Genomic DNA, 28,000 nt, shown 5'->3' on the forward strand with positions numbered 1-28,000 from the left:
CATATCTTATTATACAAACAAGGTTTTATTGCCCTGCAAAAACAAGTATTTATGTACTAAAACAATAAATTGATTAGAAAAAAGAAAACATAAATTTACATAACATATGTTTTGTTATTTACATATTACCTAAATATTTTACATAGTGAAATAATTGGTATATATTGCATAAAAACGTTCGTCGATATAAACGCTCAAAATTGTGGTTTAGTAAAACGACCTATTCGCAAAACACCTTACTCCTGAAAGATATACCTTATATAGAACACGGTATTTCACGAATAGGGTATCATCCAATGAATATTGAATTTTACGAATAGTGTATTTCGTGAATAGATATAATGGCATTTTGCGAATAGGAAGTTTTAGCACTTGGCCAACAAATTGACTTCTACAACAGAAAATCACTCTTACTTAAACATAATACAGTAAAGTTGTATTATAAGCACAACTGTCAGTAAAAACCATAATTAACAAACTTCATGGTAACAAAAAAAAATTTCGTAGTGCGCAAAGCATCGGAACAACATGCGTTCGAAAATACGTTTCGCGATACTAGCGAAATCGTTTTTCAAAATATACCGTGATTTAAGATACTAAAGGTATTTGATTATGACCTAAAATAAAAAAATAACTTTACACAGAACAAGCATACACGGGTAGATCTTCGAACACCGGAAGTCAATATCGTTACCATGAACGCAAAAATATTCTTAATTTATTTTTTACAAATATGTAGTTAGAACTTATGTATGTCGTAAAGTACTGTCAACGTCGCTATATTAACAGTAACTTTGCGTCCCACTTTGGTAGTAGTAAATCTATGTATTTTTGCATTAACGGTAATGAGATTTACCACCGGTGTTCGAAGATCTACCCATCTGTTAAATGCATGTTTAAAGATACATTTACAATCCGAATGAGGTGATTTCTGGCTATGACATGGAGTGTAGCCTGTCCCTCTGTCTTAGAGCCTCTAACGCTGGCAAGAGAGACACTTGTTTGTTGAAGAACTCTTCTAGTTCCTCCTCCGCGAGCATGGTGGCTAAGAACTGCTCTAGGGTTATTGACCACACTCCATCAGGGTCTTCCTTATCCTTTGAAGGGGACGGCTCCGGGGGATTTTGTACTGGCTCTGAAGGCGGCTGAGGGTTGCCATTGGGATCCACCTGGAACAGAAATGTTTAGAATAATATTCTATTTCATGAAATATGACCATTTCATGAAATGGTCGAACACATCATGACATGATCAATTCCAAGATCTGGCCACGACATATACAGGGTGTTAGTGTCATCGTAACGAAAATTTTGAGGGATGATTCAGGCCATGATTCTGAGTTAATATCAAGTGGATTTTTCCATCGCAAAAGTATGGAACTGAAAATAATTAAAAAACAACACAAAAATTTATATGAATTTTACGACAGGAAAATCCACTTCATAACAACTCAGAATCATGGTCTGAATCATCCCCCTTAGTATTCGTTACGGTGTCACTAACACCCATTCCTACTTGTATGGCTATCTGTATGTACTTACACGGGGTGTTAGAGACATACGGTATAATATACGGTATTCGTTACGATGTCACTAACACCCTGTATAATGTATATCTTACCTCGTCAATAACGAGTTGTTTGGCGGCAGCAGCGAGATACAGGCTGTCCTGTGATATCTCTCGGTCGAGATCGGGACGCTGCGTCAACGCGCCCAGTTGCAGTAACAGGGTACCTGTGTACATACGTCTGATTAGGAATTTGAAACAAACAAAGAAAAATGATTTATTAATATGTTACACGCCAGACAGACTTAAAGGAAAAAAAGGAAAAAGAAACAAAATAATAAAACAAAAAAAGACACTTACCACACCCCTTTTTAACGACACATTGACTTTACTGTAGGTACACGCGCATTTGATTGAAGACTAAAGTTACACACTTAGCTTCGCTTAGGTACACTTCTTAGCGAATGTGAGTTGTTTATGGGAAGTCAGTGGGTGCGGATTATAGTATAAATATGTAGTAACCTGCGCGGACGACGGCCTGGTACACGGGCTCGCTGTGCATGGTGATGGCGTGTGTGGCGGCCAGCAGCTGTAAGAAGTGTGCCCGGGGCAGAGGCGGGGCGGCGGGGGGAGCGGCGCCGCAGCTGCCCGGGGTGGAGGGCGCCGACGCTGCCAGCCCCGCAAGGGCGCAGGCGCGCACGCTCTCTGCTAAGTACGGCTCTGATGAGCCTGGGGCGAAGGGAAAAAAAGCAAAATTATTACATGTGATAGCCAATTAGGTAAACATTACAGGAAAAATAAACCGATGGCTCCAGCTAACATATGTTTCTTAGTTATAATTGAAAATGACTTTAGTTCCACAATTTTTCCAGAGATGGCACTGCTTACCCCAAAAGAAAAACAATGTAGGTAGTAGTCATGAGCAATATCATGTACCCACTTTAGAACCCTGTCGCACTATCATATTTGACAATTAGTGAGACAAAAAAGTTAATGTGACATGGTATCAAAGTGTATACATATTAATGCTCGTGACCGTACAAAAGAAAGGTCGGTTGTATATTGGACGTATATGTATGAATACACACGAACAATCACGACTCTCCAACTATTATAGGCTATTCATTCATTCACTCATTCATTTTAAAATCATCCGTCCTTTTCGTTTTCGACGGATAAGAAAAAGACTAGTGTATCAGGGCCATTAACACGTTGACAGTCCAGTGATCCATATACGGGTCATGACGGACTAGTTCCATACGTCTGTCAAAAACAACCGGGTACGCACTAAGGGCGGGTGCTCCACTTGGATCCCGGGTAACTTAGCAAAGGTTTGTATTACAGTATGTTTGATGAATGCTACTGCACTCAATACGTATTAAGTGTTTAGAATACATTTATTATTATTTACGTTTTTAAACAGGACGTATAAAAATTTACGTATAAGAAATTCCGAACGCTAGTGGAGATGGGCGGGACACATTGCTCGAATGAGCAAAGAAAGATGGACCCGGAGATTGTTGGAGTGGCGTTTACAAGACCGAGAGGAACTTAAACCACCAATAAGATGGAAGGACGACATCGTGCGGCACGCAGGATATGGCTGGATGTCGATAGCCCAAGATCGTCGGAATTGGAAAACATGGAAGAGGCCTACGTCCAAAATTGGGTATGAATTTAGGCTGATATAGATAGATAAAAATTTAAGTAATATGCGGGACTTACAAGGAAGTCAAAACATTTTGTATGGGATAATATCTGTCAACGCGTTAAATCAACCTTGAGTTAACCAGTTTAGTACGAGTATGTATATCTCACTCACCTGATTGGCTATTGGCGCTATCAGTGGACTTGTCCATGTGGTTGCCATCTCCACAGACTTGGCTGATGGAGCGCTTCAGAGCCGGGTCCACTGGCTCGGGCGTTGACGGATTCTCGATGCTGGACGAAATTCATTATGAAATTACTGGGGGGTTAAAAAAGCGATATGGAAGCAATTCGTCTAAAAAGCAATATTACAATTTGACATTTGCGCATTTAAGGGTGCGCAATGTCATCAATTGATTTTTTTTTTTAGATGAATTGCTTCAATGTGGCTTTTTTAACCCCCTGGTGTCAGATATTCAAGATAAACTGCCCGAAACTTATGAACGCAGTCCACATAAAACCGCAATTTGTCTTGCAGCGAGATATACTATCTGATGAAATCTTAATATAGATGATGATAGGTATTGAGATAAGTTACCAGTCGCCTCTTCTGTCGTGTCAGTTGTCATGTCAGATGAGGTGAATCACCGATTTCATCGACTCTGGTGTCAGAGTTATTATTGAGCCGCCAGAAACCGTAAAGTACAGTTATATCAGAGGCAGAATCCTTTAGTTCGCTCTGAAAGTTTGCTCTGAGACTTGTGTAAGGTGTTCCTGCGCTCGAACAAAATGTATGGCACGAAGGTTTCTGAGTCTAATCAGGCTCCCGGAACCGGATGAAAAATCCTGATATCGTCGCCTTATTAAAAAGCCACACTCTTAACAAAATCACGGAATAGACAAGTTAGTTTCAATCCAGGGAAAAAAAATGTGGTCTCGATTTACCCAGAATGAAATTAATTGAAAGAAATCGTAGCAGAATGTGGTTTTTCGAATAGGCGCTTATGTGTTTTTCGGTTCACTAATGTTTTACAAAAAACGTATAACAAATAATCATTTTACAAACAACGTTTGGAAAACTAATCATTTGACAAACTTTCATTTCGCAAACATATTACTTTAAAAACAATCATATGACATATTTATTTATTTATTTATTGCAAAGCCACAGGTTATTATAAAAGGTGTTACATAATTAATAAAGTATAAGTGACACCCTGCAAGGGCACAGCAATTTAAAGTGTAGAGAGGCTACTAGATACAATAAAAAATAAATGATATTAGTGTTCTATTCTATGTTAGTAAATTATTTATATAGTGTTAATATGTTAGTTAGTACTTATTATCTATAATATATATATTTTTCTCTACAATTAATCAACAATAAGAACTTTACATATTTTCTTTATCATTAAAAAATTCTGAAATCGTATAATAACACTTATTTTCTAGGAATTGTTTTAATTTTTTGATAAATAAAGAAGGATTTTTTATATTTTTTATGTATTTCGGTAGATGATTATATATTTTGATCACCATATGATGGGGGCCATATGATGGGGACATAATACAGATTCCGCAAATGTTTTACTTAGAAAATAATTCAACTGTTAAAATATTATATTTAAAATAATCACATGACTAAATAATTCGTTTGCCAAACTGGTGATTATACAAAAAGTTACAAGATAATTTTTTTTTTTAAAATAACTATTTTTATGTGAAGCCGTACAAAAGGCGGTATTTTACAATAATTTTATTGTAGTACCCACTTATTGCCGCACTATTTCGTTTATTGCACTGTCTTTTAAAATAAGTGTGACTGAGACGCGTATTGTATTTTTTTTTAACTATAGTAAACAGAGAAAGATTTTTGTTGATTAACATAGATTTTGGTTAATAAAATATTTACCAAGCAATGCATTTTGTCAAATGTTATTTTTGCTTTACGTTGTTTTGCCGTCTAACATGTTTAAAAAATAATCAATTTGTAAATTAATGTTTTAGCGTAATAATTATTTTTTTTTGTAAATATATTGTGTAATGAGTAGTTTATTAAACAATAGTTTGTAAAATGATACATTTATCAAATATAGTTTTGACAAATGTTGTTTTTCAAATGAAAATTTATTATTTGTTTTTTGTCAAATAATCGGACACCGTGTTTTTCAGTATAATGGGATATGCATTCCCACACAAAATTTATGCTTACCTGTCAAAGAAGGATATGGCATCTGTAGCGAGCTCCTCGCCGGTGTCAGTGAAGTGTGTGGGCTGCAGGTCTAGCTCGGACAGCAGCGGCGGCGCGTGCGCACAGTACAACGCGCGTAGTCGCCGCGAAGCTTCGGCGCGCGTCGTCAGTCCTAAAGCCACGCTCAGCCCGCGCGCACTCACGTAGCCCGAGCCTTCTTTGTCCATTAACTATATGAAAAAATGCGAATTTTAATAACATAACATAAGCTCAAGAGTATATCTCAATTGGGGTAGTCAGAGGTACATCCATCGCAAGATGAACTAAGTACCCACACCTCACCGAACTCTCTGTTAGAACAAACTTGATAGATGGTGAGTCGTATCGCCGTCTATAATGCTCGGGCCAACTGTGTTAGTGAAGACTACAATTAAGATAAATTAATAATTCATTTGGTGCACTCCGGTACTGGTGTTCGAACCGGCGCGGCGTTCTTCGTCGATGTACCACTTGATCACAGTGACCGAATTTTAATGGTGGTTTACATTATGTTATCGTAATAATTTTTTTGTCAATTTTCTATCCATGACATTTGACAGCACAAGATCCTTTATAGGAATTCTACGATATGCCTGAATCGATATCATGCATCTTCTTTTATTTCTCTTCGCGAGACTAGACGTTCTAAATTTTCTTGTAAAATATAACAACATATATGGCAATTTACACACCTTGAACATCCTAGCAGTGATAGCTTCAGCAAAATCACCCTTAGCCCAGGGGGACAAGGCAGTGAACAGTGTTTTGAACTGCGTGTAGTCTAGTCTGTACGCTTCGTAGGGCGCTTCTAGTCGCTCGCAAGGAACGCGCTTTGCCCATAGCAACTCCTCTCGTATTACACTTAGTAATTCCTGAAATAAATAATACACCATTGTATGGTACAATAAAACAAGGTATGCTCAAAAGTGACAGCTAAAATTTCAAGGTTAGCCGCGCTGACGTCATCTCTCCCTCTATTGCCATTTTGTAAAAAATAAATTACCCACTTTGCAAGGCAATTTTAAAATTATAGTAAAAGATTTACTTATAGTTATTTACTTACAGTTTTAATGATTTTTATATATGTGACAAGTGGTAATAATTAAGTACGTTAGTCAGTAATTCGCTTAATTTTCAATAATAAAATTTAAGTCCTTGGAATGCTGGAGATACCAATTTAAAGGTAACACTCATGTAACACTTACGTCATCAAACGGCTAGTAATGGCGGGTTTTCATAGGATTAATCACACCTTGTTTTATTGTCGCGGAGCAGCGCGGAGGATAGAGTCGGTTGATTATGTATATATGTATGAATTTATGTATATCTAAATTATTTTTATTTGTGTATTTTATGTTAGTAGGTAGTTGTTTGCTTATTGTAAATATTTATTTTATGCTAGATGTTGCACCGTCCCGCACCCAATTAAGTTACGTGTTTCTTTTTTTTTTTACCACTGGTTGCCTGGAAGAAATTGCTGCTTAGCAATAAGACCGCCAGATTGTACTGTATCCTTCGTGTATGTTTTGTGTAAAACTTGTTTTGTATGTTGTGTGCAATAAAGTATATTTGTATTTGATTGAGAGGAGGCCTGTCCCCAGCACACTATTTACGAAGGCACGCTAACCCGTTGGTCCTGGGCTACTAGCGCGTAAAGTCATATAATAATTAAATTAAAGTCATAAAAAGTAAGAAAAACACACCTGTAGTTCATTAGCGTCTAACAACCGATCCTGTTGCAACGCCCGCAGCGTATTCCTCTCGAGACTATCTTCCAACTGCCTCACGACACGCAGACGATGTTTCAAGCGCAAGTGCTCTATACACTCGCTCGACACACCGCTCCCGTATGTTGTATACGACTTGTAGATTAGCTCTTGGATTTTTATTGTCTGAAATACCGTATTTTACTGGGTCAAAGACAAATTTAATAATTTATATAATTTAAACTGGCGTCTAAGAAAATAAAATTGTTTTCATTGAATTTAATCATTCACATGCTCATCGGTGATGGACGGACAACATCGTGAAGAAACCCACATACCCGAGACATGAGTGTCGAAGGTATGTGAACTAATATAGTGGGCTGGATTTTCCTTCACAGGCTTTTGTAAAAAATCGGACCCCATGCTAAGGAAATGAGACTGGCGTAAGACGATCAAAAATCAATGTAATTTTTCTTTTGATTTATTTCCGAATTGCGTCTTGTTTATGAAGTTTATACAGGGTGTTAGTGACATCGTAAAGAAAACTTTGACAGATGAAAACTGGAAGGGAAAATTCCACTTGATAAAAATCAGAATCATGGTCTGATGCATCCACCTCAGTATTCGTTACGATGTCACTAACACTCTACCAAGTTGACAGCGCATCATAAAAAGTTTTTTGTTAATAGATGAGCATTGTCTAAGACTTGACGGTCGAAGAATACTCTGCTCTGACACCCTGACCGTGCCCTGACTGGCAAGATCGGTCATCGACCTCACAACCAGTAGGATAAAAACAACACGCGAGAAGAAGACAGTGGTGCTGATTCTGGTAGTCTAAATTTAATTTTATTTTAGTCTGACAGCTCTAAACATTGCCGTCCTTGACTTATTACGAGTGCAAGACAGAGATAAAGCTAGTTTAAGAACTGCTAGCATTTAAGAAACTGCTCAACAGCATAACATAGGATCATGACTGTATCCCAATTGGGACAGTCAAAGATACATCCCTCGCAAGATAAACCAAGTACCCGCACCTCACCGAGCTTTCTGTTAGACGAACATGATAGGTGGTGTCATCACCAATGATATACGGCTCATGCCGTATCGCCGTCTTAAATGGACACGCCAATGTGTTAGTGAAATAATGAAAGGAAAAAATAGTTACCCTGTCAGCAGTGCGCGGTTCAGTAGACAGAGCCATGGCCTCGTCATTGTATATGCCTTCCAGGTACTCGTTCAGCACCTGCATGGCTTGCCCGTCTTCCGTGCACTTCAGCAGCTTATCTCGGTTTATGTCCAAAATTGTTAGCGTCACCTGAAATTTAAATGCAAACTAGTTAAAAGTGGCAGATAGGGACGGAGTCTTTCAGGTCTTCGGGTGGCGTATCGGGGGATTCGCCATTCGAACAAGGGCCTCGTATCGCAGACAGCTTCCTCCCTCGAGGAAGCTGTCTGCGATTGTCCCTCACAAACCCCTTGACAAGGAGTGACATGTGACCAGACACATAAAATAAGGGCAGAGTCACCTGGATGAATGCTTTCGCACTCTCGTGCCCCGCCAATTGGTGCATATGTGTCTGGTCTTATCCATCAACCAACACATACATAGCAACATAACACATCATCAATCCTGTATCTCCGAAAGGGTGTATAGTATAAACACCTCTTTGCTGTATTTAAGTCCCTTATAATAGGATGCGAGCCTATTGCTATTAACCGGGCACAAATCCTGGAAACCTGATATCAATTACCTATCAGTCAATGTTAGATTAATCATACAAAACTTACCTGAAAAATAACCTTAGCGCCGTCATAAAAGAAACAATCCATCACATTGACAGCACACTCATAAGGCATGACGCATATGAAGAGGGTCAGGAACCATGATAGGGAGATCATCTTCATCATACCCAGCTCATCAAGCTTGGCTTGAAGCTCTGGTAAATGTGCTGCTGTTAGGTCTTCTAGGACTCCTTGGTCTACCTGTAAAAGACGTAATAACGCCTTATTGGTTCAGCTGGTTTAAGCGCATCGTGAATCTATTGTGTAGTATGTCCTTAGTTCAGAAAGGGTACTCACAAGTATAAAAAATATACGCTTTCCAATTTCAAGTTACAATTAGATACATAAATACCGTTTTGCTAGAAAGGGACAGAGCATTCTCCCACCGTTAGACAATATATTGAAAAACGGATTTGAGATTAATCTTCAGCATGTTTACTGGAGATTGGTAAAAAGAAAGAAAAAACTATCAACTACTCTATTCTTGACGGGTATATTTTCTAAAAGATATGAGTGCTGGGGAGTTAAAAAGGCCACTTTGTAGCCATTCATCTAAAAAGCAATATGAAATTTGCGCATAAAAAAGTGCGCAATGCCAACAAATATCAAAATACCTTTTTGCATTTCTATTTTTCAACCTCATAACTGGAAAATGAATTTCATTGTCACTGGCGTGAAGGTCACTCTTCGCGAAACAAACTATACAGAATCTTTGCTGGGTTTGAAGAGATTTCATTATTAAAGAATCAGATCCGATCAGATCCGAATGCATATAACCCGGGTGCTTTCAAGGACAGAGTGAACAGGCACCTACTGGGCGAGCTCCATCTTAGGCCTCGTCAATGCCTTCGGGCAAGTCTGGGGCCAAGAGCAAACCCATCAAAGGTAAAAAAAAACAGATTGGCCTTATATAGAATTGGAAGAAGTTAGAATCGCAAACATCTGTATTAAAATAGACATATTTTATAAATTTTCACATTGCGAGATAATAAAACGTATTGGAAAAAGCTTCCAAGACAACTTACCAAAGCCCCGACCACCCTGGTATTATAATAGTCAGGAAGCAACGTCTCACAGATGGTAGCTAACAGCCAGAAGGCTTGTTCTTCAGGGCAGTAGATCAGCAACACGGAGGCGACTATGTTCATAGCTTGGCAATACCCAATTGTAGGGTTCTTTAAAGCGTATGCGCATAGTACTCGCCTTAGAGCTGATATACCTGAAATGGAAAATAGACATGAACATCATTATTGATTGAAAGAGATCCAAACATTCGATATAGTTTATTTTGTATATTAGCTTTTATATTGTTTTCACGGCATACAGCGCATAATGCGCTGCGCTAATGCGCTAAGGTACATACAACATTACAGTGTAACCTAATGGTTACACTGTAATGTTGTATGTACCTTTATAAATAAATAATAAATTAAAAAAGAGTTCAATATTTAAAAGTTCTCCACAAAACCATAACGCGACGATCCTTTCCTCCATTATCAAAGAAACTCTAACTGGTACACACTTTCAAAACCTTCATAGTAAACTAGTAAAGTAACGACTACGAATAAAATACATTTTTTTAATCCGAATGTAGGAACTACCATATATTACCCACTTACCAACATCATTCTGAAACGCGGGATGCTCAGGCAGCGATCTATGCAGATCCCTTTCAATCTCATCATTTGCCTGGTTTTTGGACGACAAGGCTTCGTTCACCAGCTTCTCATAGAGTCCTTTATTCTGGACCTTCTGCAGTATAGACCCTGAGAATACACTCCAGAGCTCTCCGCGAAGGGACTCGGGTATACCGTTGATGACTAATTCACTGCCGGCCGTGGTTTGGTACATGCTGATCCCACGACCCACTTCTTGCATGTGGTCCTCCCATTGCTTCTCCTGGAATTGTGTGAAAAGAATGTTGGAAATAGTTTTTAACTAATAATAATACTCTCACCAAGAGAAGGCAAAAGAAACCGAGGAAGACCATTCCGACTATAGGAGGACGAAATCGTCAGAGTGGCCGGCAGAACCTGAACTAGAACGGCTAAATGCAAAGAGGAGTGGAATAGATTGGGGGAGGCCTTTGCCAATGGGCACACAGATACCTACCTAAACGTTACCGCCGAATAATGGAATTTGAATAAAAATATTGTATCTGAATTTATGGCTAATAAAAAAAAAAAATCTCTCACCTGTACGAATATTATAAAAAAGTATTATTTATTTTATATTGCGTTCGGCCAAGAAGTGAAATGCACTTCAGCGGTGTTCCCTACAACTTATAACTTAAGTTCCCTAGGCCAAAACTAAATAGGCACCTTCTAGGTAACACCGTCGACACAGCTTATCAAGGATAAATCCAATTTATTTTTAATACACTTTATTTTTTCCACATTGTACATTCGATAGGTATGGTTTTTACAGAAGCTACTATTTCGCTGACCTTCCAACCTCAAACCTCAAAGGGAAAACTATCCTAATAGACTAGTTACTTTTTTTAATTACTGTGGAATTTGTATGACATGCAACATCATAGAAAAACGTGACAAAATGTCGTACATATTATTATTTTTTTTAAATCATAAATAAGTTCAACTGAAAAAGAAAACGTTAGCAATCAGAATTTCATAATTTAACTTTGACCTAGGAAACTACTCAATTCAGCCGTAGGAACTCGGCTGTATTCCCATCAAGTGATTGGAGGATTTATTTCTAGGAAACTTCACAGGAAGTCACTGCGTACCTTCTTCTGCTGGATCTGCTTGATTGGCGAAGTCTGGTGTGTCTTGAAGAGCGTCATGAGCGGCGGCTGCGGCGACCACTGCGTGCCTTCGCCGTCCTCGGCCCGCGCCACCGCCTTCGTCGCCTTCTCCCTAAACAAAACACTAATATTCACGGACTTCAGTATGATGCGACTGTGCATAGTTTGGGTAAATAAACCAGAAATAACATATTGTGCCTTATTTTTATTCTTTCTAACCAACATGTACCCTGATTTGACCCCAGTTAGTGACATGCGCTCTTCATGCTGTCCAGGTAGAAAAGATGCCTGAAAACATACTTTAAAATGTTAAATATAGGTTAGGTTAAAAAGTGTCAACCCTAGATTGAGTTAGTGTCAAAAGAGGACTGGAGAAGTTAGTGCATATTTAGCAATCTTTATAAAATGAATGATTACGAATTAGCACTTTTAAATAAATAGTTAATCCTGCTGCATCCAAAACACAACGCAATATAAATGTGTGAATATGATGACAACAGATGATGATGATGTCGTGTTACGTCATCATCCCCTATGTATAATGCTGACTACACCCCAACGCTGCACACGGCACTAATATATGACGCCATTGATGGCCTAGATTGTTTCGCAATAGAAACTGGAAACTGCTGAAGCAGCGGCGCATCGGAAGCGCGTGTGACCTCGAAGACGAGCCCTGGGAACCACTTTGACACACGCATCGGTCGGGTCGAGTTGTGGATTAGTATTAAGTTAATTAAGTAAAACAGTGTATTTTTTCTATCTTGAAGAAATTCCAATAAATTAATTTGTAGAAATTTCGGTTTTTTTTACATCCTTCGACTGTCGCTTTCGTAATTGGCGCAGTCGGTAGGATACTCGCGGGCTGGTTCGTGAACTACGCATTCTTCCGGACATCGAAGACACATCGCTACATCCGCGGACCACCTGGAGGCTTTCAAGTCCAGTTCGAGTATCCTGAACCTACGGGAGCTGCACAGCCAGGAGGAGTATCCAGAAATTGATACTGCAGAGAAACCGAGATGTATATGTGAGTTACTGAATATATTTCTTATTCGTGTTGCTCTGTTAGTTCCTAGTTCCTTTCCAAAATTTTTCGTAACGTAAAATCAACGCCGAGCGACTCTGCAATCAGGCAGGCTCGCAGGCAACGTAACGTAGATTTAGGTAGAATTATAGATAGCCCTGATTTAGGTAATATTTTAGAGGATATTTTTGAAACGAAAGTAAATATGTCTCACGACCCTGATGTAATTTATAAGGCACTTCGCCCTGTCCCCGAATTTGACGGGAACCCTAACGTTCTCGTTAGATTTATAAAATTATGTGACGCACTGGTAGTAAGTTACATGTCAACTGCTCAGGGCAGTGAATTAGGAAACTTATGTCTAATTAACGGCATCTTGAATAAGATAACTGGACCTGCTGCGACGATTATAAATTCAAATGGTGTACCAGACAACTGGCAAGGTATCCGTGATGCTTTAATCAACAACTTTGCTGACCAAAGGGACGAGACAGCTCTTTACAATGATCTGTCACTCGCTATGCAAAGCTCTAAATCTCCTCAAGAATTCTATAACCATTGCCAGACTTTATATAGCACCATAATGACATATGTGACATTGAATGAAACCTTATCCACCACTATCGAGGCTAAACGTCAGCTTTACAAGAAGCTTACGTTACAGGCTTTTGTGCGAGGACTAAAAGACCCTCTAGGGTCTAGGATCAGGTGCATGAGACCTCCTACTATTGAGAAGGCCTTGGAATTCGTACAAGAGGAACTAAACGCCCTCTATCTCCAACAGCGTAACGATTCGCTACCTAAAGCTCAATTACAGGGTAAACCAACCCCTACCTTTTTACCACCGGTACCTGTACCAGTACATAAACCATTTAATATGCCACCGCAGCCATTCAAATTTTACTCTCCCCCTCAGCAGCATATGAGATTCAACCCACAGCCTCAGAATCCCTTACCTGGACCTTCACGCACGCAGCAAATGTTCCGTGCGTTGCCACCCAACTATAACCCACGCAGTAACGTATTCCGTTTACCGCAAAGGAATCCAGTTCCCACGCCTATGAGTGGTGTCCAACATTTTACACCAAGAAACCTACCTTTGACAGGACATGACTGGAGGAGACACGGGAATCCACCCCCAACAAACTACTTCAAGACTCGTGAAGTAAATGTTAATGAGTGTGCGACCGACTATGATAACTACTACTACCATCCAGATTACTATAGTGACATGACTTACCAGCCGACTTATGACAATGACTATTATAATAGCTATCAAAATTACACTCAGTATGACGATAACTATAACTTACCGTGTCTGTACGAAGAGACATCCCCAGCTGACGTTACTGTACTTACCGATGAGAAAGACGAAACAACCACCCCCTCTGTAGGTGAAAATTTTCAGGAAACCCCGAATACAAAAAGACTAAAATAGAGGTTAATTTGCAAACACAGCGTCAATTACCCTTTATACAGATTTCAAATCCACCTTTGAAACTGTTAATTGACACCGGGGCTAATCAATCATTCATAAGCCCGGAAGCTGTAAAAAAATACTATCCCCACTTGCCACTTAACCATGACCCCTTTGAAGTGACTAATGTGCATGCGACATCTAGAAATAATTACTCAATAACTATACCTTGCTTTCCAGAGTTAAACGACAAAAATGAAATTAAACTGTTCATATATCATTTTCATAATTTTTTCGACGGTCTAATCGGGCTTGACCTATTAACGGATTGGGAAGCTAAGATTGATTTAAAATCACTATCCTTAGCAACTAAACATGCCGTAAATCCAATCAATGTACATAATTCGCGCAATACAAATTTGTATGAAAACATTATACCGGCACAAAGTACAAAATTAATAAAAATACCTATCCATACCTCGGATGGCGATGCATACATTCCGAGACAGATCATATGTAGTTGTATTATTCATGAATGCTTGACAACGGTAAGTAACAATCGTGGAATATTAGAAGTCGAGAATCCGACACCTAATGACGTTATCTTTTCCCTAGACAGGCCCGCACAGGCAGAGTTATACAATATCGAGTGCACGCGTACTGACCGCGCCCATAATGATCGCGCGAAACGTGTATTAGAACGATTACGTACGGATCATATGAACGCAGAGGCAAAAGCGAACCTGGAATCTTTATGTTCGCAGTATGCAGACGTGTTTTATCTGGAAGGTGAACCCCTTACATTCACTAACCAAATCAAGCACAGTATAAAAACCACCGATGAAGTTCCTATCTATACAAAAACTTATAGATATCCGTATGTACACAGGCAAGAAGTTAGGGAACAAATAGACAAAATGTTGGAACAGGGTATCATTAGACCTTCCCGCTCCGCGTGGAGCTCACCAATCTGGATTGTGCCGAAGAAAGCTGACGCCTCTGGTAAAACTAAATGGCGACTCGTTATAGACTTCCGTAAGTTAAACGAGAAAACCCTGGATGACAAGTATCCCATACCCAACATAACAGACGTGTTGGACAAGCTGGGACGATGTCAATATTTCACCACCTTGGACTTAGCCAGTGGGTTTTATCAGGTTGAGATGGAAACATCAGATGGATCCATCCCAAAAACAGCTTTCAATGTCGAAAACGGACATTACGAATTTTTACGCATGCCAATGGGACTCAAAAATAGTCCATCAACGTTTCAACGTGTCATGGACAATGTTCTCAAAGAATTGCAAAATACTGTATGTCTCGTTTACCTCGACGATATTATAGTCTTCAGCGCTTCACTACAGGAGCACATGGTAAATCTGGGTAAAGTCTTTCAAAAACTTCGTGAATCTAATTTTAAGATTCAGATGGACAAGTCTGAATTTCTTAAATTAGAAACACCATATCTCGGGCATATTATCAGTGGAGAAGGCATCAAGCCTAACCCAGATAAAATAGCCGCCATACAAAAATACCCTATTCCGAAGACAACCAAAGAAATTAAAAGTTTTCTAGGGTTGTTAGGATATTATCGCCGTTTTATTCCGGACTTGTCTAAAATCACAAAACCTATGACCTCTATGCTCAAAAAGGGTGTAAAAATAAAACTTACCCCTGAATACGTTCAGAGTTTTGAGCACTGCAAAACACTGTTAACTAACGATCCGATTTTACAATACCCGGATTTCTCTAAGGAGTTTATCCTGACCACTGACGCATCGAACATCGCGTTAGGAGCTGTTTTATCACAAGGTACGATAGGCGCGGACAAACCAGTAGCCTACGCGTCGAGAACTTTGAACGATAGTGAAATAAATTATTCCACTATCGAAAAAGAACTCTTAGCTATCGTTTGGGCTACTAAATACTTCAGGCCGTACCTATTTGGCCGAAAGTTTAAAATAGTAACGGATCATAAACCGTTACAATGGCTCGTTAATATTAAAGAACCCAATTCACGGTTAACGAGATGGCGTTTAAAACTGTCGGAATACGACTACACCGTGGTGTATAAGAAAGGGAAACATAATGTAAATGCAGATGCTTTATCCCGCGTCGAATTACACAACGAAGAAACTAGTTCCATGGACGTGAACCCTTCTGAGAGGCCGCCCTCTCCATCTGGCTCTCGAACACTCACTGCCCATACGTCTCAGGAGAACCCAATCCTCGAGGTTCCTATTAGTGAAGATCCTTTAAATAAATTTCAACGACAACTAGTGTTGTCAGTAGTCGATGACGTCAAGCGTCGCCCAGCCGTTTCAAAACCTTTTGAAACACATACGCGTACCGTGGTCCAAATTTCACATACAGATTTAGAAAATGACGTTGTTAACGCCATTAAGGAATACATCAACCCAAAAGTAAAAACTGGCCTATTGATAACACCTCCCCTAGCAATGTACTCTATAATTCCCATTATCCAAAATAAATTCCGTAGTTCCGCCATGAATTTAGTGTTGAGTAAATCAGAATTAGAAAATGTAAAGGAGTACTTTAGGCAGCAGGAAATAATTAGGAATTACCACGACGGCAAGACGAACCACCGCGGAATAAACGAAACTTATTTGGCATTATCAAAACGTTATTACTGGCCTAAAATGAAGGACCAAATTTCAAAATTTATTAACGATTGTACGGTGTGTGGTCAAGGTAAGTATGATCGCAACCCCATCAAGCAAAGGTTTAATATCGTTCCTCCAGCCACCAAGCCATTTGAAATTGTACATGTGGACCTTCTCACTATCGAAAGTGAGAAATATCTAACTATCGTAGATGTGTTTTCCAAATACGGCCAAGCGTACCATCTACGTGATGGCACAGCCCTAAGTGTAATACAAGGGTTACTCCACTATGGTACTCACCATGGGTTACCTCTCAATATTGTTAGTGATAACGGCCCTGAATTCACGAATCAGATGTTCATCGAATTTTTAAAAGTACATAACATAGATCACCATAAAACACTTCCCCACTGTCCAAATGATAACGGAATCGTCGAACGCTTTCACTCCACCCTACTGGAACATCTAAGGTTGTTACGTCTAAAACAGAAAAATGAACCCGTCGTAAACTTAATGCCTTACGCAGTTATAGCATACAATGGATCTATACATAGTTTTACTAAATGTAGACCTTGTGACCTTATACGCGGCCATCTCGATCCTCGAGATCCCGTAAGCATAAATTTAACAAATCATTTACTTCAACAGTATATAGAATCGCACAGAAATCAGATGAAAGAGGTTTATAACATAATAAATGAGTCTTCTCTTCATGATCGTACAAATCTTATAGAGAACAGGAATAAGGACCGTGAGGACGAGGAGCAGTACCACCCTGATCAGCAAGTCTTCATTAAGAACCCGGTAGCAAGTCGCCAAAAACTAGCGCCTCGTTACACACAGGATAAAGTCTTGGCCGACTTACCAATTCATATTTACACCTCCAAAAAAAGAGGTCCTGTTGCTAAGTCGCGCCTAAAACGCGCCCCTAAATCTAGTAAATTGTTACAGGTTTCTGGTGATGATAGCTGTCCAGTGGGTTCGAGCGACAAAGGACATAAGACTTGAAAATCTAGATGACGGACCGGGACTCTTACCTTTTAAACTAGGACCGACAAGACTTATTTCCCATTACCACACATTTGTGCAATATGTACAAATCAACGACATTAAAGACAAAATTGACATGATAAAACTACAAATACGCGACTTTGAGACTAAACTACCGAATGACACGTATACCCTTTACGAACTACAGATAAATTATCTCTCAGAAAAACTGGATAATGTTATAGAACATTTGAGAAGTCTAGAACCCAACCGCGTTAAAAGAGGATTAATCGATGGCTTAGGCTCAGTTATAAAAAGCATTACAGGTAACCTTGATTATTCCGATGCCGTAAGATATAATGAATTAATTAAAGTTTTACAAGCAAATGAAAACAAAATCATAACTGAACTCGATAATCATGTTAGTTTGTCTAAGGAATGGATGTCGCAACATTATGAGGTAATGTCGCAACTAGCAGAGAATCAAAAACAAATTAATTCTACACTTGAGCTTTTACTAAATTCCGAATCATATAGAGAAAGCAGCTTAATTAAATATGCTAAGTTTTATCAATTACTTACTATAATTAGCGCAAACACTGAACATTTAGTTAAGGAATTATCTAGGATAGAAAACATGTTAGCATTTATACAAGCATCTAGTACTCATCATTCTATGTTAAGTACAGTTGTCTTAAAAAATATGATTAATAAGCTTAGGTTATTATACGGACGAGATAGGATATTAAACTTAGAGATTAGAAATTATTATAATATAATAAAACCAGGGTCGTATTACGTAGGAAATCAATTAGTTATACTTTTCAAAATTCCTATATTAGATATAAATACTTACAATCTATATAAATTAGCGTTAGCACCCAATAGAAATCATCAAGTCATCATACCTCCCTACCCTTACATAGCAACCGAAGGGAAATTATTCATGTACATAGAGGCTGAATGCCCGAAGGTTGAGGAGTTATACCTCTGTACAGAAAATCTCAATCATCAAATCAGAAAGCACGATGACTGTGTCCATACTTTAATCACCAACCAGTCTATTAGCAGCTTTTGCGAACCGACCACTATCGAGCTGAAGAGAGAAGCCATGGAACAGCTGGATGACAGAAGCTACATCGTGTCCTTCCCAAACCTCACAAGAACCCAACTTACCTGTGACGGCGACGACTACGATCAACTTCAAGGGAGCTACTTAGTGACGATGCCGCTACACTGTATTCTACGTACTGAAGAATTCACCATTGTTAATGAAAACGATCAAATTGCTGGCCAACCGCTGAAGCTCAAGAAAATATCCTTCACTGAAAGCCAAAAATCTACTACATCTCCACGGTTCCAGATGAACTCTATAAACCTGAAAGCTCTACATGACATTCAAAAGAAAATTACTTTACAAGCACCCATCGAAGTAGATAGTGTGGTACCACACTCACTGTATCACACAACCATCCCATTTTATGCACTTGTATTAGGTGCACTTGCACTGAGTATCATCATTTTAATACTAAAACGCCAGAAGAAATTCAACAAAATTAAAAATCATTCTACCTCTACAAAAAGCGAAACGAAATATGAAGACATAGGAGAACCAGGCAAGAGGAATCATCCCGCAATATTTTCTATAAAAACATAGAAAATAGTTGCTGTTCTTCGGGAGGGAGATGTTACGTCATCATCCCCTATGTATAATGCTGACTACACCCCAACGCTGCACACGGCACTAATATATGACGCCATTGATGGCCTAGATTGTTTCGCAATAGAAACTGGAAACTGCTGAAGCAGCGGCGCATCGGAAGCGCGTGTGACCTCGAAGACGAGCCCTGGGAACCACTTTGACACACGCATCGGTCGGGTCGAGTTGTGGATTAGTATTAAGTTAATTAAGTAAAACAGTGTATTTTTTCTATCTTGAAGAAATTCCAATAAATTAATTTGTAGAAATTTCGGTTTTTTTTACATCCTTCGACTGTCGCTTTCGTAATTGTCGTATCAACAGTGGCTGCAAGTTGTCTTTGATTACTTGTGGCTCTGCCCACCCCATTAGGGATTACGGGCGTGAGTTTATGTATGTATGTATGTATGTGTGAATATGATGACGAAGCGATAGAACTCGACGAAGTATTACGTAACATCATTATATTACAGGCATGGAAATCGAAATTGGTTACTCATTTACCCGAGCCCGAAATATCGGTGTGTCTTAAGTCGCCTACGTGATTAAATTAATCTGGTTCTTACGAAAAAATGGAAAATTCCCCAAATGGAACAATTTACGGACATTGCATAAGATGGAAAGGCGATCTGGATGTCTTTAAAGGGGATCGGAAAAACATTTTGCTGAATAAAAAGCAGTGGAAGAAGAGAACCTTTATTCAGCAGAGGAACACAGATGCTCTAAAGGAAAAAATACCTTGTTTATTACGCAAGCACACTTACTTAGGCAACTTGGCGAGAAGTTCGGATATCTTATGCACAAGGAAGTCCCTGTCGGCGATGTTTCCGAAGAGGAAGCTGGTGTGGTGCGCTGTGGTGATGAGGATGCTGCCAGAATCGCCGGAGCTACCCGTGCCGGCGCCGTCTGCCCGCTCCACTTGGTGCACGTTGCGCAATGGTATGGTCAGACGGACTAGGTTACGGACCTGTGGGAAGGATTACAAATAAATAAATGTATTTTTTTTAATAGTATATAATAAATATAATAAAAGTAAATAAATACATAATATGTTCCGTGATAGCCCGTGATAACGCGTTTCACAGGTTCAAATTCCGGGTCCCGGGTGGTTTAGAGCCCTAACCCACTGAATTCGACTTTATAGAGTTTGAATTCATAATTAAAACACATAATAACGGGTTCTTACCGCGTTTAAAGCAGGGATATGAGACTCCGTTTTAAACGCGGTAAGAACCCGTTATTATGTGTTTTGGTCCCGGGCGGTTTAGAGCCCTAACCCACTGAATTCGACTTTATAGAGTTTGAATTCATAATTAAAACACATAATAACGGGTTCTTACACAGGGAGTCTTATATCCCTGCTTTAAACGCGGTAAGAACCAGTTATTATGTGTTTTAAGACTCCCTGTTTTAAACGCGGTAAGAACCCGTTATTATGTGTTTTAATTATGATAATAACCGCGTAAACTTTGAATTCATGTTTGAATAATTGATATCATTCAGTTAGTGGTTTCCAGGTTTTGTGCCCGGTAAATGGGTGCCCCGTTACTGGCAATCGGGTCGCCTCCTATTACATGGGACTTAAAACATAGCTAGCGAGGAGTTTTTTTTTTTTTTTTGACGTGACTTATTGTAGATTTGCCGCAGATGGCATTAACTACTTGGCCGGACAAATGGGGAGCGCTGAAGGCTCTCACCCGGTACAACGTTTAAGACAACAGGCCTGAGGGTGCCCAGTTGGGCGCGAACCTCGGCTCAGGGCGTCGTCTGAGAGGAAAAATATTTGAAAGAATTAATCGACCCTAGTGGGTCGATAGCGATAAGCGCTGAATGAGGGAAATCGTCGACCACGCCGGCGGGGTCGGTATCGGGGTCCTGAAGTGTTTGGTGTCGCGAGCTGATTGGCTGCCTCTATGGCTAGAGTAATCGGGTCGTCGGGATCGTATATTACGTCCTTCGGACGCCGATACTTTTCAGTACCGTCCCTAAGCGGGATGTATTCGGAAGCCGCAACTACCAGGGGATTTGGGTGGTGCGGAGCAGAATCGAAAAAACGTTTGGAAGCTAATTTGAGCCATTGGGCAATGGTTGGCAGACCTAGGTCAATGTGCAGATTTTCATTGCGAAGGAACCACGGAGCTCCCGTGGCTTTCCGCATGAAACGATTTTGTATTACCTGTAGACGGTGGATTTGAGAGGGACTCGCATGAGCGAAAACTACCCCTGCATAGGTCATGATCGGACGGATGCAAGTCGTGTAGCTAGCGAGGAGTGTGTGTATACTCTATACTATACACCTCTGCTTACCCCTTAGGGGATACAGGCGTGATGCTAAGTATTATGTTGTGAAATATAAGATCACGACTATATTTCTCAATTGGGGTAATCAGAGATGTAAGATGAACTAAGTACCTGTTAAGTATAAATTAAAACAAAACAGATACCAAAAGAAGTAAAGAACACAATAGGCGACCTTATTGCTAAATAACATTAAACCATTCATATAAAGTTTCAAGGCTAAAAGATGTTTGTGGAGTGTAGAGAAACAGCTCTCTGGCTTTTGTAACGAGATAGGTACTGTACTGAAATTTACTTTTCGATGTATTTAAAAACATACAAATGTTTTTAACAAAAACTGTTGCACTGTGAAATTACATTGTACCATATGTACTGTCCATTTTATGAAAAATTTAAAATGTTCTAACAATCTGTAAACAACAAATCCTATTTGACATGACATTGTAATTGATACATTATGATAACCAGTGGTATTCTCACATAACTACAAGCAAATCACTCTAATTCACATTATCTGTAAGTTCAAATTGTAAGTACAAATATTGTTCAGAGCAAACTGTGTAAACAAATTAGTTAATGTTGTATTATATGTTTCTTTGTAACATTATGTTATACATTTTGAACAACATTTTGTATAATAAATAGCATTTTGCATTCCAATTTTAGAAATACATACATATATTTATTATCTTTAAAGCAAGAGAAGTGTGTCAGGATCGAAGCAAATGGAATTCTATAGTCCCGGTGGGAAATTGGCGTGAGTTTATCTATGTATGTGTATCTTTAGGACACACGGTAACACTAGTAGAAGAGTAAACCTTTCGGTTTACATCTACCCCCAAGCATGCAGCCAGAATATATGTAACGCGATAATCATACCAATCCTATTGGCTCTTTTATCGCGTAATCTGCCAGACTTGGTTCACTTATCACGTCGCATGCTACGGAATGTTCAGCTATTGACCGAGGCCCGCTATGTTACTCGCGCCGCACGCGATAGCGTAACACATGCAGACCTCGCAGATGTAATATTTAGCATAGTGAGTATTTAGTGAGTCACGCGGTTGGCCGCTATTTCTATGCACCGATACGTAAATAAGATGTGCATAATACACTTCTCATCAAAAAAATCGAAACACCTTGCAAGTTTACGTTTTGTCAGGATTATCAGAAAAATGTGTACATTTAGGAATAAATGTTAAATGTCGTTTAATAGTGAGTAATATGAGCTTATCAAATCTTAATGTTAATGTTCTAAATTTAAATGAATTTTTCATAGGTTTCGTATTTTGTTAAATGAGTCATTTTTATTCCGTATGGAGTATAAAGGAAATGGATAAAACAACACACGTAAATGAAAAAAAAAAGCTAAAAAACGTTTATTTAATAACTTGTATTCCCTCCCCGAGCTCTAATTACTGCTTCCATACGGTTCTTCATCGATCGGATGAGAGTCACGATCACATGCTGTGGTATATTGTCCCATTCCTCTTGGATTGCATCTTGCAGCTGGCTAAGTGTTTCTGGGGCAGGATCTCTTGCTCGAATTCGTCTCTTTAATTCATCCCACAGATGTTCAATGGGATTCATGTCCGGGCTTCTTGCTGGCCATTCCATAATAGAGATATCGACTTCGTTAAGATAATCTCGTACGACGCCCGCGGTGTGAGCCCTAGCATTGTCGTGCATGAATATGAAGCCGTTGCCAATAAAATGTGCATAGGGCATCACATGAGGCTCGAGACACTCTTCGACGTACCGATGACAGTTTAGTGCAGGCAGACGTGGCCCAGACACGAAAGCAAGCTCTGTCTTACCGTCGGCGCTGATTCCTCCCCAAACCGTCCACGAACCGCCACCATAGCTGACCTTTTCTTCAATGCAGCATTGTGCATAGCGTTCTCAGTCTCTTCTGTAGACCTTGTTCCTTCCGTCGTTACCATACAGCATAATTTTACACTCATCAGAAAAGAGAACTTTGCTCCACTGTAGGTATGACCAATTTAGGTGCTCACGTGCAAAGTTAAGGCGCGCTCTTCGATGGTCTGCAGTTAATTTCAACCCATTTGCTGGCTTATGCGGTACCAGTCCACGATCCTTCAACCTTCTTCTAATTGTAGAGTCACTTACAGCCACCCTTCGTACAACACGAAGCCGCTGCTGCAGTTGAAAAGCGTTAAGGCGTCGATTTCTTAAAGAAGTTGTTACAATAAATCGATCATCTCGCTCAGAAGTGACCCGATTCCTGCCTGATCCTGAACGGCGCGTGAACAAACCAGTCTCCCGATAACGTTTATAGACTCTATGAACAGATGACAGGCTTAGATGCAGTCTTGCAGCCACAACACGCTGACTAAGGCCAGAATCCAGCAATGCCACAACTTGGGCGGCTTCTGTGGGCGAAGTATCCATACGTTTTAGAAAAAAACCTTTTTTCAGACGTCCCAAAGTCACAGTATTGAAATAAAAAACAAAAAGTTTAAGGATAGGCGCCAATTTTTAGTTTTTAAACGCTAAATGTACTCCAACCCTAAACACACATTTGTCTCAAAACAGTGATTCATTTCGTTTATAAGATAAACAAATGAAATTCTAATTTTGAATTTAGAATTTTCGCTTATTACTGTAATGGCCAAACTGCCAGCTATACATTTATGTATTTTTTTTCATCGTATGAATTCTTTTTTGTGTTAAATTCGGACAGAAACAGTGAAAACGGAAGTGTTTCGATTTTTTTGATGAGAAGTGTAACTCAATTCAATAACGGTTTAACGTTACAGATAACCTGCAGGATAATGTTACGACATATTTACATATTAGTTCTTAGGATATTACGATTGAGTAATCACTCAATTCAAGGACTTTAAATAACCTTTTATAATAAATATAATAAACCATATAACAACTTTTTTTACATATCAAAAACATATGCCTAATATTTTGAGACTTTCATTTGAACAGTATAGAAGAGGTATTCATTATATCTTACAAGGAATACCTCTTACGTTTCAAAGACTCACTGTATTTGGAATTCAGAGATTGTGACTCACCCGACTATCAAAACAAATGAAGTTTTGCGACAGATATAGTCGGCCCCAGTTATGCCTTTTATTGTACGGAGTCCAAAGTGTACATTCTTCTGTACCATCCAGCTTCTCATTCTGGGGCAAACGGAACTTCAAAGTGTACAAATTCGACTGCTTCCTCGCATCCAAGTCTCTTTTCAGGAATGATGGCTTCTTTGGTACATTTTTGCTCAGTTTTGTCAAGAGATCCTTGTCAATATTGAATGAGCCTGACTTATCATCAATTAACCTGTAAAAAATGCACCATACCAATAAACTTTTTTATTATTATTATTTTTTTTTTATTTCATAAAGTTTTTTTCTCCTTAGTAGTAGTAATAAGTCCATTTATATATCAATACATAATGTTATTATAGTGGTAACCAAACAAGTTTATAGATAATTAGCATAACTTGATTTACTCTGATTGGTTGACAACATCAAAATGTTAAAATTGTGTAAAATTGCCTAAATATTATGCACTCAAACCTACAGACCTACATCTACAAGTAGTTTATTTAATAATCTCATTAATTAGGCCTAATCTTTTACAGATGATTTATGTATACAGTGTCAAGGAGTTACTTTAATAACTAGATGTGTATAAAGTAGTGGCATAACTAGGGTGGGGCATCTAGCAGGCCCTAGGGATGGCAATATCACATGATGATTGCTAATTAGAGAATACACATAGCACCAAGGTTCTAGACCAGGCAAAACAGGTGTAATACTGTGTAATGTATATGTCTCGTGTCCACCACGCAACAATTGACACGCAACACGTGAAGCTCAGCATGTACGGCAACGTTGAACAACAGCGCATGTAGCGCGGGTTGTTGTTTGTGTATAGAGTATCGTTAGGCGAGCATTAATTGTTGTCGGGTGGAGACGTGACACGCAACAACACTAGTTCCTGTGGCGACATGTTGCCGACGGCTGACGTAGTAGTAGATGCATAGACAGACAACGTTGTTAAGAATAAGTTTCGCGCCAATTTTCAACACGATGGGCAACATGTCGCGCTACAAATGTTGCCATGTGAAAACGCAGCTATAGTTTTTTATAAACATACATACATAAACTCACGCCCGTATTCCCCGAAGCGGTGGGCAGAACTACAAATAATCAAGAAACTATTTGCGGCCACTTTTGATACATAGTCCTAAGGTGGATAATGATAAACCGTATGATGATAGGTGATCAGCCTATCGCTCTTACAGATGATCCATCATGTTAGACAGGACGCTGTCCCTTTGTCGCCTTTTACGACATGCACGGGAACAATTAAATAACAATTGTACTTACTGTTTCATTGCAATATTAGCTAACTGCTGCATCAAAGCAAATGTCTCATTCTTCCTTAGAAACAGAGTGAAGTAATATTCATCATCTCTTGTCACAACTTTAATAGAATCCGGAAACAAAAGACTGTTTGTCTTAGTGAGCTCCGTCACGTCAGCCCACCGGATCTTTATGGAGGTTTTACGTCCGAAGATGAATGAATAGAAACACATGTAGTGCACTGACAGGTACATCCAACCTTGACGAAACATTTTGCCTTTCCAGTAGCTAAAAAAAGAGATCATTTTAATTTATGGCAAGATAATAACATACAAGTTATACCAATTTAGAGCATAATACAGATAAAACTCACTAACGGACTTAAAATTCAATTATATGGAGGATAATACACAACGTTTGTAATTCATGACTAATGAAATATCATTAACGAAAATGTGCAAGACCATTTTAAAATAACAATAAATGGAAATAAATAAGTTAACCAATTTTTAACACAACTGTCTTTGTCGTCATAGAAAAAGTATTGTTTGAATGTTCAAAAATATTACAAAGTCATTATTTTTGCACCACGGTAGAATAGAATATCTGTATGTGCTTACATAAGAATACATTTACGCAGAGTGGTGTGGTAGAGTATGCTCTGTATCCAGGTCAGTGACAAGCCGGTCCTGTTCCCCTTCTTTTGTTAAAAAAAAAAAAACTAAAAACAGGGCAAGCCATGTAAAAAGAGCTTTATTACCTAGGCTTTACCTAGATAGGATCAGACCACAAGATAGAACAATTTAAATAAAAAAAGCAGTCCTTAAGCATTCCTTCCTATAAAGTTCTGGCATATTACCCAAAATGGCACACCACTAATCCAGATGCCTGTGCCCAGAAGTGGGATTGATATAAACTGTTGACGTTATTGAAAATAAAATATATCTTACCTACAAGAGTAGTAGCAGACCAACTTCTCATCCTTTGGCATATTGAATCTTTGGTGAAATTCGTAGTCAACATTTTTGTAGGTAATAGTATCTTCATCTGGTGAGAAACATGACAAAGGTGTAAAACACACAATGTTATCTTGTGCAGTATAAAATAAAGTACAAATTTGATATATTAATTCAATATAATAAAGTACACATACTGATTAAATAAATTAAGTCAAAGATTTAGCTATATAGACCTATGGAAAATAATTCACCAAAAAGAGAGAAAAGCATATTTAAACAATTATTATTAAACATTAAAAATATACCTTCTGTGAAGTTTTCTTGCTCAGTGGCTATAATGGAGTTTATTTTGCAACAAACAAACTCTGTAACCTCTTCCTCTGTGTCAAAAGAGTGCAGTGTTGGGCTCACATTGTCTATTAACCACTGCCAATCTTGTCGGATCTCTTGTTCCGTCAGCGCCGTAGATATTACTGTGAATAACATTATCTGATACATAAAATACCTGAGTTGGAATTTATATGGAGTAAAACTATAAATTTCCCCTTACCATAATACACCTCAGAATTGGGTGTTTGATGCAGTATCCTAAAAGGCGCCGGTTTCGTGTCTCGAACACTATCTAGAGTTCCAACTAAAAGCGAAGACAAACCCTTAGATTTTCCATGACCTTTCCTCCTTTGCAAAACGAAATACAGAGTCGTCTTGTCGCTGTCCCTAAAGACATAAATAATAGTTATCCAATCGCCATTGAACTTCACAAAAACACTAAATATACACGACACAATAGATAAGAGTTTGCAGAAAAAGAATTACCACAGCGCAGTTTTCAGGAAAATTTCCTGCGGCTTAACCCACATTGCAGCGCTTTTTCTATTCCAAATTACATCCAATGATTATTTCTCACAAATTTATAGCATGATAAACGCAAATAAACATTTTATTGAGTTGTTTCGCAAAGTGAAATAAACAACGACTCAACCCTCTTTTTGTAAAATCTAG

At 38.8% G+C, this 28,000-nt stretch overlaps 1 protein-coding gene across 2 annotated transcripts; it reads right to left on the reverse strand.

Annotated features, from left to right (window-relative positions):
* Positions 1–6: 6 nt before the first annotated feature.
* Positions 7–28,000, reverse strand: LOC126367458 (TBC1 domain family member 9). 2 transcript variants are annotated; one of them, XM_050010970.1, is made up of 19 exons: positions 27,815–28,000; positions 27,549–27,715; positions 27,304–27,471; positions 26,990–27,086; positions 26,064–26,327; positions 24,744–25,008; positions 20,160–20,362; positions 11,621–11,750; positions 10,494–10,773; positions 9,900–10,093; positions 8,881–9,075; positions 8,258–8,407; positions 7,087–7,275; positions 6,076–6,255; positions 5,366–5,574; positions 3,329–3,447; positions 2,029–2,235; positions 1,621–1,733; positions 7–1,169 (listed from the first exon to the last, which is right to left on the reverse strand). In XM_050010970.1, exons 1-19 carry the CDS (start codon positions 27,856–27,858, stop codon positions 936–938), a joined length of 3,408 nt encoding a protein of 1,135 aa, XP_049866927.1. In that variant the 5' UTR covers positions 27,859–28,000; the 3' UTR covers positions 7–935. The 2 variants fall into 2 exon arrangements, with proteins under 2 accessions (XP_049866927.1, XP_049866926.1); XM_050010969.1 differs by having other exon boundaries at positions 11,621–11,762.

This window comes from Pectinophora gossypiella, chromosome 6 (genome assembly GCF_024362695.1).
Source record: "Pectinophora gossypiella chromosome 6, ilPecGoss1.1, whole genome shotgun sequence".
In the NCBI taxonomy this organism is placed as follows: domain Eukaryota; kingdom Metazoa; phylum Arthropoda; class Insecta; order Lepidoptera; family Gelechiidae; genus Pectinophora; species Pectinophora gossypiella.

Bases quoted from the DNA above. Each gene is read 5' to 3' on its own strand.
- LOC126367458 (XM_050010969.1), bottom strand. From the start codon at position 27,858: ATGTGGGTTAAGCCGCAGGAAATTTTCCTGAAAACTGCGCTGTG. The intron at 20,363-24,743 runs GTGAGTCACAAT...TCCTTCCCACAG, and splicing joins TCATTTGTTTTGATAGTCGG to GTCCGTAACCTAGTCCGTCT. The intron at 9,076-9,899 runs GTAAGTTGTCTT...CGTCTTTTACAG, and splicing joins CCAGGGTGGTCGGGGCTTTG to GTAGACCAAGGAGTCCTAGA.